Source organism: Miniopterus schreibersii, assembly GCF_964146895.1.
Source record: "Miniopterus schreibersii genome assembly, chromosome: 10".
Lineage (NCBI taxonomy): Eukaryota > Metazoa > Chordata > Mammalia > Chiroptera > Miniopteridae > Miniopterus > Miniopterus schreibersii.
Window position 1 is genome coordinate 10733241 of NC_138110.1, and position 13779 is coordinate 10747019.

Genomic DNA, 13779 nt, shown 5'->3' on the forward strand with positions numbered 1-13779 from the left:
TCTGTTTCAGAACTGCTACAGTGTGATAGCAATTACTTGTCTGACTACCTGTTCTGGATTCCATACTTTAATTAATCATGGAAATTTTATCAAATCAGCACCACATTCTCAGCCTCTTAGAGCTAAGCTCATCTTCAATTTCAGAGTTAAAAAAAGGTCGACCAACTGCCCTTGGATAAGATAGGGCTGCAGTAGTGAAAGCAGAAACCCACCAACAGGTTTTCTGTGTCTCCCTCACCCCCAACAGTCTCTCCTGCCTCAGTGCTCAGGTCTTTATACCTCTTCTCCATCCCCAACCCCTATCCTGACTATGACTCACTAAAATCAATAGGCCAGAAACAAAATCTTGGCAAAAAGCACAGCTGAAACCATTACCAGGACATGAAGGAGCAGATTTTACTTGCGAGAAAGGCCTCAGGAGCACCACCTACCCCTACAAAAGTGCTCGTGCCTCTCCCACCCCTTAGCACAATGGAGTACTTCTGTAGGGGTGAGAAGTAGGTGAGAAGCGGCCTGTGTTGGAGCTGCTCACTGTGGTGATGACTGTGCTACATGCACTGTCTACCTCAAACTTTTGAGACCAGGCACTCGGGAATGAAGGTGGTTGCCAACACCTGGAAGGAGGCCTGAGCCCTCTCATGCATGTCCAGGCTGGTCAGAGGTCAGAGGTCAGCACGGCTCACCCACTTAGGGTTTTCTGGAATTCGGGATTGCTCTGTGAACACGTTCCTTCTCCTACAGCAATACCTTCAAACCTCATTCTACAGAGAGTATAATGTGTCATAAGCTGTAAGTTCTGAGTAAAACCAATGAGACAGGGCCCTTACCTTTGTGCATCGTTTGTCTTTTCTGTAGATTCGAGCTCTTGCTGAATCCTCCCCAGCTCATTTTTCAACACCATGTTTTCTTCAGAAAGTCTATCCAACTCAATTCTGCATGAAAAATAGCAAAGAGAAAGAAGGGTGGAAACTTAGGCACTAGGTACCAGATGCAGCCCACGTTAGTCTGGACTTGGATTCAGAAGTCATGGTAACCCAACCCTATAGTCTACGTTTCTTCTTCCCTAGACGATGGCTCAGGGCATCCTTTCCCTTTTCCTGTCTCTCTACCCAGTTACAATTCGCTGCCGTTTGCATCTCCCTAGAGGTAAGCTACAGAAAACAAAGCTTCCTTAGCTTCCAAAATGGTCACACAACCAGCAACTCACTAATGTAGTCAGTACCTTGGTTCCATTTACTTTGTGTTTATAGCTGACCTGTTCCTGCATCTTATACCCTCTAAGTGAAATGTCAGTGTCTGTGGTGGGTACCAATGCACAATGCTGGGTGTGAGTCCTCAGGTTATTACAGAGGATATTCATCCTTCCACCACTGAACTCCAGCGTAGAGCTAAGAAACACAAGGAATAAGAAGATCGGAAACACGTGGGCACACTGTCCTCTTTAGGTAGAGTACCCCACCCCCTATTCTATACTCTGAGGCCACAGCACTGGGAGGAGAAACCTAGGAAGATGCCCACATCAACATATGGAGAGAAACCTGATATCAGGTGGATGTTTCCAGGAAGAAAAAAACAAGTGTGAACAGCTACTACATGAACCAACTGTGCTTGGAGCCACCTTTGCTTTCTGGTGACTCTTAGAGAGTCTCTCGTTAGGATATATCATCATTGTATGACAGATGAGCAATTTACCAATAAATGTCACAAACGAGGCAGCTAAAACCCATACTTGCTGCCCAAAGAATTTACTCTTTTTTTTTTAAGCAACTTTAAAAAAAATATGTTACATTGATTTCAGAGAGAGGAAGGAAGAGGGGACGAGAGACAGAAACATCAATGATGAGAGTCACTGATCACCTGCCTCCTGCACGCCCCCTACTGGGGACTGAGCCCGCAACCTGGGCATGTACCCTGACCAGGAATTGAACCTGTGACCTCTTGGTGCATGGGACAACGTTCAACCAAGTCACCCACCCAGGGCCAGAGAATTCATTCTTAATACACGTTGGTCTGGCTGACATTTATTACCCCCAATAGGTCTTTATCTGGTATTAGCTTGTAATGTTTTCAATCTAAAAATACTCAAAGCCACATGATCTCATTAATGTTTATTTTATGTATATGGTTATAATATCAAGTACTTCTTTCATAAGCGTAAGTATGACTTCATTTTATCTCATGAGAAACTAAAGAGAAAAATAAAGAAATAGAAGTCAGTGGAATTTTAAAAGCAGCAAAGGTTTTCAAGCAGGGGAGTAAAACAAATGCGATCTGTGTTTTGAAACTGTCAACCTGGCTCCAGGATAGAAAACAAATTGATTCAAGGCAAGTATCTGTGTGGGGTGGAGTGGGTGTGGTAGGGTGGGAAGCAGGGTATCTACTTCCAGCTTCCTGGACATCAGATAAGCTGATGGTTGCCTCATCCCATCCCACACACACTCACCAAACAACTAGAGCCTGTGTGAAGGTGATCATACGATGTGTGATTGTTCTCACTGAAGGTAATAGATAACGCCAAGAGCCTCCAAACAAAACAAAAACCTGGAAGCTAAAACCAACACTGTGAGCATTAACACAAAGATGGGGTTACCCCAAGGCCAATGCCTATGTCAGCAGCATGGAGAAACTGCACAGTGGACACCTGCATTAAGCCAGTACCCTGGAAGGAGGTTAACGTGGTCCCAGATTAGTAGGCCCCCAATTATTGGCAAAAACAAGATACATCCTTTCTGCAGAAAGCATCCTCTACTACAACTCTCAGGATTTACAGAAATTAATATCACATAAACATGAGCTCACAACCAAAGACCACTGCAAAGTACATGGAAAAGAGTCACCTATGAGAGTCAGCAGAAGCAAAAACAACAGAATCCCATAGATCCCACGGAAACTTCAGATATTAGAATCATCAGACACAAACTAAAGATAAATATTATGGAATGTTTATGTAAGAAAAAGATAGAAATTTAAAAAATGAACATGCAACAGTAAATTATCAAAAAAAAGTTCAGACAGGACCAAACAGAGTTTTTGGAAATTAAAAAAAAAAGTGTCACAAAATTTTTGGAAATGAAAAAATGTCAATGTTAAAATAAGCACTGAATGGGTTAAACGACAGATTAGACACAATTGAAGACAGAATTACTATCCTTAAACACAGAGATATGAAAAAAGTACCCAGAATGTGACAGAGAAAACAGGATGGAAAATATGAAAAATAGGTTAAGAAATGGAAGAAAAGTGAAACGATCTAACATCATACATTTAATTCAAGAGGGTGAGAGGAGAGGCAATAGTTTAGAAATAATGGCTGAGAGTTTTTTTATAAGGCACAAATCTATATATTTAATAGACATAATATTTTAAGTAAGATATGTTAAAAGGAAACCACATCTATGCCCTATGGCCCAACAATTCCATTCTTAGGTACATCCCAACATAAATGCTCAAAGAGACATGTACAAGAACTTTTTCAGCAGTCCTATTTGTGATAGCCAAACACTAAAAACTATTCAAATACCCATCAACAAGTGAATGAATAACACTGTGGTTAATTCACACAACAGACTGCTCCATAGCCATGCAAATGCATGAACTATTAGGTACAAGCAACAACATAGATGAATCTCACAAACATATGTTGGGACAAGAAAGCCACATATAAAAAGAGTACACACTGTGTGATTCCCTTATATAAAGTACAAAAATTGGCAAAATTAACATATGCTGTTAGAAGTCAGGATAGTGGTTGCCCTGGTGGGGTTTTGGAGAGTTCTATTTCTTGTTCTGGGTGCTGATAACACATATGTGTTCAATTTGTTGACAATTCTTCTAATTGAACACATATATGTATTTTTTTTTACATACATAATAAAAAGTTAAAAATATATAGCTAAATACATCATGGAAAAACCACAAAATATAGAGATCTTAAAAGCAGCCAGAGGATACAACTCGGACTACCTACTATGGTAGTCAGAATAAGGGACTCTAAAAGATGTCCATGTCCTAGTCCCCAGAACCTGTGAATGTTATATTACATGGTAAAGAGGAATGAATGTTGCTAATTAGCTGACTTTAGACAGGGAGAGTATCCTGAATTATACAGGTGGGCCCAAAGTAATCACAGGGTCCTTAAATGTCGGTGTCAGGCCCTGGCCAGTGTGGCTCAATGGCTAGAGCATTGGCCAGTGTACCAGAGGGTCGCAGGTTCCATTCGATTCCCGGTCAGGGGCATGTGCCTGAGGTCATTGTGTCTCTCTCACATAGATGTTTCTCTCTCCCTCCCTCCCATTCTTTCTATAAAAAAAAAAAAAAAATCAAAAGAGATTCTGCTCCAGAGCCATCAGAAAGGAAGGCAGCCCTGCCAGCATCTTGATTTTAGTCCAGTCAGACCCATTTCAGACTTCTAACCTCTGAAACTGTAAAATCATAAATTGTGTTGTTTTAAGCCATTAACTCTGTGATTTGTTACAGCAACAATTGGAAACTAAAACACACACAAAGGGATAGCAATTAGACACAGCACAAACTACTCAATGTCAACAAAGGAATCTCAAAGATACTGAACATGTACACAGAGAGCCCTTTAACTGTAAACCTAGATTTGTTGTGTGTTTTTTGTTTGTTTTGTTTATTTATTTATTTATTTTAAAAAATATATCTTTATTGATTTCAGAGACAGGAAAGGAGAGGGGGAGAGAGAGAGATAGAAACATCAATGATGAGAGAGTCACTGATCGGCTGCCTAGCCCACAACCCGGGCATGTGCCCTGACCAAGAATCGAACCCTGATTGCCTGGATCCTAGGTCGATGCTCAACCGCTGAGCCATGCCTGGCTGGGCTAAACGTAGATTTGTGTTCCTAACAATACTCTTCAAAAATAGACAAATATTTGAGACATTTTCAGACAAACAAAAACTAAGTGAATTTACTCCCATGAGAGTCCCACTAAAAGAACTCCTGGAGCGTGGCTGGGCGTGGCTCAGCGGTTGAGCGTCGACCTAGGATCCAGGCGATCGGGGTTCGATTCCCGGTCAGGGCACATGCCCGGGTTGCGGGCTCAATCAATGACTCTCATCACTGAGGTTTCCATCTCTCTCCTTCTCCTTTCCTCTCTCTGAAATCAATAAAGATATATTTTAAAAATAATAAAATAAATAAATAAATAAATAAATAAATAAATAAATAAATAAATAAATAAATAAATGAACTCCTGGAGGCTATACATCAGAAAGAAAGAAAATGGTCCTCTATCAAAGGCATACGATACAAAAAGACAAGCTGAGGAGGATGCAGTGTCAGCAGTGATCTCACCTAAAATATTCCATCTGAATCTAGCCAAGAGGAAAACCAGGCATCCAAATTGAGAATCAACACCATTCTGCAAAATACCTGGTGTTGATTTTTAAAAAATGTTTATTTCCAAATGCCTAGAAAATGCATAATCTACCAAAATGGACTCGAAAAAATAGAAAATCTGAACAGATCTATAGCTAGTACGGAGATTTAATCATCATAAAAAACTTCATAACAAGGAGGAGCCCAGGAGCAAATATATTCTCTGTGAATCTTACCAAACATTTAAAGAATTAATATCAATCCTTCCCAAACACTTCCTCTCATTCTATGAGGCCAACATTACTCCAATACCAAAGCCAGACAAAGACACTAGAGAGAAACTATAGGCCAACATCCCTTACCAATACTGATGCTAAAACCCTCAATAAAATACTAGCAAAAATGATTGTTTAATAGGTACAGAGTTTTTGTTTGGAATGTTGGAAGTTTTGGAAGTACATAGTGGTAATGACTGTGCAACATTGTGAATGTTTAACACCACTGATTTATACACTTAAAATGGCTAAAATGATTTTTACTGACAAAAATTAATTTAAAAACTGATACTCTCTTAGATGAAAGAATATTAAAGAAATATGGTAACTAAATGCACAGTACGATCCTTGACTGGATCTAGAATATATGAACAATAAAGAACATATTAAAACAATTGGGGATTCTGAACATGGAGTGCAAATTAAAAATAGCATTGAATTTAGGTTAAATTTCCCATATCTGATCATGATATTGTGGATATACAGGAGAATGTCTTTGTTCTTATAAAATAACATGCTGAATTATTTAGCAATAAAGTGCCTGCCAGAATGTCTGAATTATCTCAAATTCAGACAAAATAAAAAGGCTGTGACATGGGGGGAGGGGGTATGGGGATGTGAGCAAGAAAGAAGTGACCTTGATCACTCAGGTCATACGGGTATTCAGACCATCCCTGCTGTTCTCTAAACTGCTGGTAGATTCTTTCATGACCCAAATCTGGTCTCTCACTCTCTAGACTTTGCTTTCTCTATGATAAAGGCCAAAATCCTCACCGTAGCAGACCATCCCTGCTGTTCTCTAAACTGCTGGTAGATTCTTTCATGACCCAAATCTGGTCTCTCACTCTCTAGACTTTGCTTTCTCTATGATAAAGGCCAAAATCCTCACCGTAGTCTTCAAGATCCTTCAAGTCTGAGCTTCGCCCATCTGGGGTCCTGTAGCCGCTGTGGCTTGGGAGATGGTTTATTTAGAAGTGGCTATAAGGCTCACACACTTGACTTGTGGCCAAGGGCCCACTGGCTGGGGAAAGACCTGTCCTCACAAAGCAGGAGGCAAGGCTGGGGGCCCAGCCTTGAGGTAAGGGATGCTGGTGGTCTCAGGGGGTGCCTGTTCCTTCAGGCTGCAGGTCTTGTGTGAATTGGCCTCTCAGTGGCTCCTGACACAGGTGTCCCTTCCTCCTTACAGCAACATTCCCCAAAAGACACCAGCCCCTTGGTCTGGGGATCCTTCCCTATCTCTTCACCCACCTCACCTTCTACAGGGGACAGTACCCACAGGCTCCTAAAAAGTAACTGAGTTCCACCCTCCTGTTTTCTTTTCTGGTGACACTTCCTGGAAGTTCTCTAATTGCTCCATGACCCACTCCCAGCTTCCCTGCCCATATCCCATCCACCTGTAACCCATCAAATCAGCCTCCAAAAGTCTGCCAGTCAACATCCTGCACCTGTGTGGCCATCCCTATGGCCCCAGCCACCATCACCTCTTGCCTGGACAGCTGTAGTAGCCACCTCCTCTGCCTTCTCATCCACTGCAGTACGCTGTTCAGGGCCCCCAGCAGCTTGCTCTTAGGAAGCCCTCCCCACCTCCCCTTGGCCACACAGTAGGTCTCCTCTGCCTGACTAAGGCTGCACTTGTGCCATGCAGCCTTCCCAGACCTGAACCCCAGCCTCACAGGAAACCAGCAGCTTGAATTTGGGCTGTTCCTATATATTCTCTTAGGATTTTCACCATACATGTATGCATGCCTGAAAAATATACATGGTTTGAGCGGCATGACCCAAGTCAGGGGGCATGAACTCCACAGGAAGTGCACTTGACCTCCTGCATTCAGTGTGGTGAATGAGGGCCATATCCACTTGGCAACAACATCGGAACCCAAAGGAAGGCAGGTGTGTGGTGGGCACCTTATCAGTGAGCTCTGGGCCAACAAGTGTGGGGTGTGGCCATGAGGATCCAAGACTCCACATGGGACACGAAGGGCTGGCTGACCAGCACGGAGCCTGCAATAGCGAGTTACTCAGTCTATGACATTGTAAGACACAAAAGACCACATTCCAGTTCTCCAAATAAACCTTTTCTTTCCTTTGCTCATACATTTTAGCCTTTTCAAGAATCTCACTAACCCAAATTAATGGTTCTTCCCATTGTTTTAAGGCTTGTAGATCTTTTATCCATCTCCCCATGTGCTACAACATCATGTCCTAGAAAATTAGAACCAGATATTAAATGATGAAGAACATACTGCCCTTCGCTCTAGTCTGAGGCAGAAGGCAAAAAACATTGAGTTAGCCCAGCCAGGGTGGCTCAGTAGTTGAGCATCGACCTATGATGTAGGAGATCAAGGTTTAATTCCTGGTCAGGGCACATGCCCAGGTTGCAGACTCAATCTCCAGTGGGGGAGGTGCAGGAGGCAGCTGATCAATGACTCTCTCATCATTGATGTTTCTATCTCTCTCTCTCCCTCTCCCTTCCGCTCTCTGAAATCAATAAAGATATATATATATGCATAAAATAAAAAATAAAAAAACAGTTAAAATTCTACAAAGTAGATTGTTTCATGGCCTAAGCTCTAGTTAACACATATTTCAAATTTAAAGATTCTTATACGATGACCTGTTCTTTCAGTGCTCAGCCATCTGCCCCTGAGAAAAACCACCTAGTTAATAGGTACTGCCATTCTGCACAGTTTGCATAATCCAATTTTAAATTTTGGTTCTTGGCAAGAAACCCTAGACATGCAATCCTGAAAGGACAGGGTGCTGGACCTGAATTGCTGTAGCTCATGCTGATGCCTCTGGTGCAGCTCCTCCTCCAACTGGTCCTTCTCCTGGGCCAGCCGCTGAGCCATGCCAGAAAGAGCCTGAGTGTAGCGCTGCTCCATCTCCACCCTCTTCAGCTCTAACTGCCTCTCCAGCTCAGGGCCATGGGTTGCACTCTGGAGCTGGTCTTGCAGGCCTTGGATGACCTCCTGAGATTTCATGTGGAGTTTCTCCAGGCTGGCTTTCTGATCCTCCAGAGCACTGACCTCTAGTTGGAAAGCCTGCTCCATTTCCTTTCTCTTATTTGCAAAGTCCTTTTTCATCACCTCGATTTCTCTTTCATAGTAACTGACCTGAGAAGAGAAATATGAGCAATGTTGATCAAGACGTCCTGTAATAACTACTGACAATACAACAAACTATGAGGCTGCCAAGTGGCACAAAGAGTGGGTAGCCTAGACCTGCTGAGGTGCAGGGAACACCCATGCCAACAAAGTCTAAGGCTCCCAAAGGGTCCAGGTAGCCATAGGCTTTATTTTCCCCCATAACCTTCCATCAGCCTCATGAAGCAGATCCAGCATGTGAGGAAGGGGGGCTACAGGCCAACTGGGCCAGGTGCCTGGCCAGGAAGCACAGGGTGGGCTGAGGGTGTGACAACACCGAGAGAACAGGGAGACTTTGTGAGGTTGATGGGGCAGTTCTGAACTCCCGGGAGGCTCCAGTGGAAGGAATACTATCCAGTCATGGGTAAGGTTATTACAGCAACTATCAGCTGATACACCCAGGGAACTCAAGGGCATAACCACAAGACAGAGGTGGCCCTGCCTCACTGCTACTCAGACCCAGACATCTGATCCCTGGTAACAGTCATGGATACTGTCCCTTAACAAAACCCATCACAATCTAATAAGCAGGAGACATGGTCATCAGAGAAGACAGACTTGGCCAGGCCATGAATCCACAAAGTACCCCATCAAGGGTAAGTCTCAGGATTACTTTAGCTTAGAACAAAGCCAGGAGCTATGATTCCCCAATGACAGAGCAAGCAGGGAAGTCTGGCCTCAGCAGTACCCTTGTGACACTCCACACACATAACCCCATTCCCTGCCACTATTAGTTATTCCTTATGTCCCACCTCCCTCCAAACAGGGCTTGAGGTTGGATGTCAATTTTATTTCCCTTTCCCTATACACTTTCCTCCCCTGAGCAGACTGACTATGGAGCAGGGGATCCACTGGCAGACATGTACATTCAGAACCATCAGGACAGCAAGTGAAGCTTTCGGGCAGGCAGCAGGAAGTGCCCACATCTCCCTGTGGCCTTTCTCACCCCCCCTGACCTTGGTCTCCAGCTGGATCTTGAGGTCTTGGTAATGTTCCTTCACCTGCTCCATCATTATCTCCGTTTCTATACTCACTGGAGTGGAATCGCCCCGGAAGGAGATGATTCCTGCAAACAAGGAAATTGCTGTTTACATTCTGCCTAGGGTGCCATGGGGTCTGGTCCTCACCCTCCCATCTGACATTTGGATGGCACTAAGTATTTACCCCAGATTTCCTCCACCACCCAGGAAACGCACAACCTTCCACAGGCACCTTCTGCGAGAGGCAGTCGGTGCTGGTGGTGAGGGGTGGCCCTTGCAGGTCTCCAAAAACAGTCTGTTATGCCCCATTCTCAAAGTTGGAGCTCTTTAGAAATCAACATTTTGAGTCTTTGCCAGAACACAGGTTACTCCAAAATATAACTAGGAGATTCCCTGCAAGATTTGTCAGACCCTTTAATTACCTAAAAGATGCTGAACATGATACAGTTACTGTACCCTAAATTGTGTTTCCTGACCCAGGCACGAAGAACTGAAAAGAGAAAAGCGTGTGATCTGTAGCACAGACAAACCTCTGTGGAAGTCAGTGCTTTATGATGAGGCATGTACATCATACAAATAATGTGGAGTTTCAACCAGTAAGTCAGGTATAGAGTAAAGTACTGTGAAGGTTCTGAGAGATCACAGGAAGCGACGTTTTGTTCCAGAAGATCTTCCTCACTGACAGTGTGAGACACCTGGGCAGCTTGTTTTGATGAGACACCCATACGCCCACAAGTTCTGCCAGGTGTCCCGGGGTGCAAGGCGTCCCCAACATTGTGCATGTTGGGGGTACACCAAAGGGTTCCCTTAGAATGTGGATGTTGGCCAATGCTAGCTTTCATCTGTGTTGGTCCAGGGGTCAGAAAAGTGAAAGGAAAAGACACATTCCATAATCTTACCATCTCCCCATTTCCCAAATTATTTTCCATGAAAAGAAGTGACAGAGACACTGGGGCTGAGAGAAGTCAGGATGAGCACCTCAGAAAAGAAGGCATTCTAATGCCCTGACAACCACAGCTGCTATCTGGGTCTGGCCAATGGGCACCCATCGGGAGTGGCTCCAGCTGAATACACCATAATCCACATGGCCTCCTCCACTGTAACACTGCTATCGCAACTGTCCCCTACAGCAGCTGACAGACCCCTCCTCCTTTAAGGGGGCCAATGGATCCTCTACAGTCAGGCAGAGGGGTGAAGGAGAAGAAAAAAGACCCTAGCTGGGAGACTGCTTTAGTTTTATGTGACACACAAAGTGTGGGGCTGCTTCTGGTGCCACAGCCAAGACCTGGACAAGGACAACCCTGGGTATAGGACCCCAGCTCTGCCATGCCCTAAGCTACAGCTCAGTGGCTCCTGACAAGAGTCACATACCCTGTGCAGCTCAGGCTCCTCCAGGGACAAAGGAGGTAGCAAATGCTCCCTTCCCTGTGGCCAGGCTGCCCACCTGGCTATATACAACTCACCCAGGAATCTGGTAACGTTTGATGAGCTGGCCAAACACCAAAACCTCCGTTGAGGGCAGTCAGGGCTGTGGGTCTTGGAAACCATCAGATTCCACTAAAGAAGCTGCAAGTGAGGGGGTTTCTTCAGGGGCCAAGGAAGCTGGGCCCACATGCACAGAAAACCCATGCAGTTCCTGCAGATGTTCCTACATTGGCTCTCTTAAGCACATGCTTTTTTTGTGTTTTATTAAAGTAAGCTTTTCCCAAGCAGTATGGGAAATTCTGAGTGCTCTCAGGGCTACAGATGGGAGCAAGATATTCTCTGAGGGGCTGCATGATCGATGTTTGATTGACAGAAGCAATCAGGCTGCTGGGCAGTCCCTGTGGTCCCATCAGCAGCAGCAGGTGTGAAGCCATGTACATCACGTGAACCTGCATGGCGCCTGCCCTGTACAATTGCCAGGAAGGATAGCAACCAGCCATACTCATCCTATCCTCCAAAAGGACCACTGAAGCCTCAAGGATAGCTCTGGCATCTGAAACCAGCCCCCTGCCCCCGCCCCTGGTCTCTCAAAGGGAGCCAAAAAATACTTAAACAAACACAGGGCCTTGAGGCCTCTGGAGCCTGGAGCCCATCCCAAGTCTTTGGGTTGAATTAGGAAGCATGAAGCCCTGGTCTTTCTCAAGTTACACCTTCAGCATGTAGCTCTGGGTTGAGCAGGTGGGGGCACTTCCTGGTGCCACAAACCCACCTCAGAGTGTAACAGGGAATAAAAACTTTATACTACTCTGACTAACCATGAAATGAAATTAGAATAAAATGTATGAACAAACTGATAAAAGGAATCACATACTGATAGTTTCCTTATAAGCATATTACAGGCACCAGCAGTTCCAGTTCTTGCTTATACAAGAAACGGCCTTGATCACAATTTTGGTTTATGCAGATCATCCAACTGCAGGAATTTGGCTAGCACTGACCACCTCCAGTATGCTGACATTAAAGATTGATATCGGAACCAACAAGCACACTGTCTGCATGTCCACAGCCCCTCCTCCTGATCCTTTTGTTCTGCTTTCCCTCTCCCTCTCTATAAAAATCCCTGCCTGCACTGAGATGCTAAGATGGGCTTTGGACAAGAGTCCCCCATCTTCTCAGGTGATCAGCACTTGAGTAAACTTCTTTCCTTTTCCATCAGCATCTGTCTCACGAGTTTGGCTTTTGTGGTGGCAGGCAGTTAACCTTGAATTTGGTTTCAAGAGCTCGAGGGTGATGCTATCCACATAACCCAGGTAGTAAACAACAAGTTCAGTCCACCTCAGTCCACAAGAGGCCTCTGTGAATATGGGGAGTCCCTGACCCATTCACATGACTTAGTGCCTTCCCATTTTAAGAGCTGTCACAGACCCACAACAAACCCCCTGCTCACCCCCAAGTGCCCCTGCTTCTCTTTTTTGGATGACCATCTCTACGTGTCTGGCCCATGCTGAACACTCACCTGGATCCCCTGGGTACCTCTCACAACAACAGAGTCACTTGGATGCACCTACCCTAGGGTCACAGCAAAGTCATCCGACCTTCACCATTTCTATTCAAATTGTAAAACCCTGACCCTCCTTAACCTCTCTCTAGGCTCTGGGTGTTGCGTCAACCTCTGGCCTTGAGTTACAGGCCCTTCTCCCACATGCAGCAGTTGGAGGGGCTCATGACCACCTAGAGGCTGGGGCTAGGCCCTAATGTGTTGTGAAGCCTGCCTAACCCACCACTGTGCTCCCTGGAACCAAAGGTGCCCTAGGCAGCAGAGGTAGGTAGAAGCCTACTGCCACCAGCCCCCACAGCCCCCAGAAGTAGCATATCACTGCCACCTCCCAGGACTTGGCTCCTACCTGCTTGACCATGTCTAGGAAGCAGCTGTCCATTTGGCTGTGCATGGGGCTGGTCACGCCAACTCTGGGGCAACTGTGCCCGCAGACCTTCCACAGCAGCCTGCAGCTCGTCATTGCTGTCCTGCAGGTCCTGTGGGGTAGAGCAAGACATCTTTTCCAGCTACTGTGACCACTCAGTCCAAGGAACCACTGGCATGGAGACTGGGCCACCCAGGTAGCAGCTAAGCCCAGTGTCTGGGGCAACTAGCTGGGCCTAAGTAAGCCACATACAAAGGGGGCTGAAGACTGCCCACAGAGAGGCAAAGGTGTTAGGGATTGGTGTATGTTTTAGTCCATTTGGGACGCTTTAATAAAAATACGATACTGGGGGCTTATAAGCAACAGAAATTTAGCTCTCAGTGTTTTGGTATCCTTTTTTATTTTTGTAATCCTCATACAAAGACATGCTTGGGGAGAGAGAGAAACATTGATGTGAGAGAGAAACATCGATTGGTTGCCTTCCATACGTGTCGCAACCGGTGATCAAATCTGCAACTCAGGTATGTGCCCCAACCGGGAATCGAACTGGCAATCAAGCTTTCGGTCCACAGGATGGCGCTCAACTAACTAGGCACTCTGGCCAGGCTAGCCCTCAGGGTTTCGGGGGCTAGAAGTGATGAAAGGGATAGGAGAGCTCTCTGAGACCCCGTGTTTAAATCCTCACCCGAAAAT

The 13779-nt window shown here is 45.2% G+C and overlaps 1 protein-coding gene across 11 annotated transcripts in view; it reads right to left on the reverse strand.

Moving 5' to 3' along the window:
• Positions 1-13779, reverse strand: part of NINL (ninein like) — a 132189-nt gene that overhangs the window by 23187 nt on the left and 95223 nt on the right. For all 11 annotated transcript variants that reach the window (XM_081148264.1, XM_081148272.1, XM_081148271.1 and 8 more), the window contains 4 exons: positions 13069-13198; positions 9716-9825; positions 8383-8729; positions 828-932 (listed from right to left, as the gene is read on the reverse strand). In XM_081148264.1, coding sequence (XP_081004390.1) covers positions 828-932; positions 8383-8729; positions 9716-9825; positions 13069-13198 — 692 coding nt within the window. The remainder of the gene's footprint in view (positions 1-827; positions 933-8382; positions 8730-9715; positions 9826-13068; positions 13199-13779) is intronic.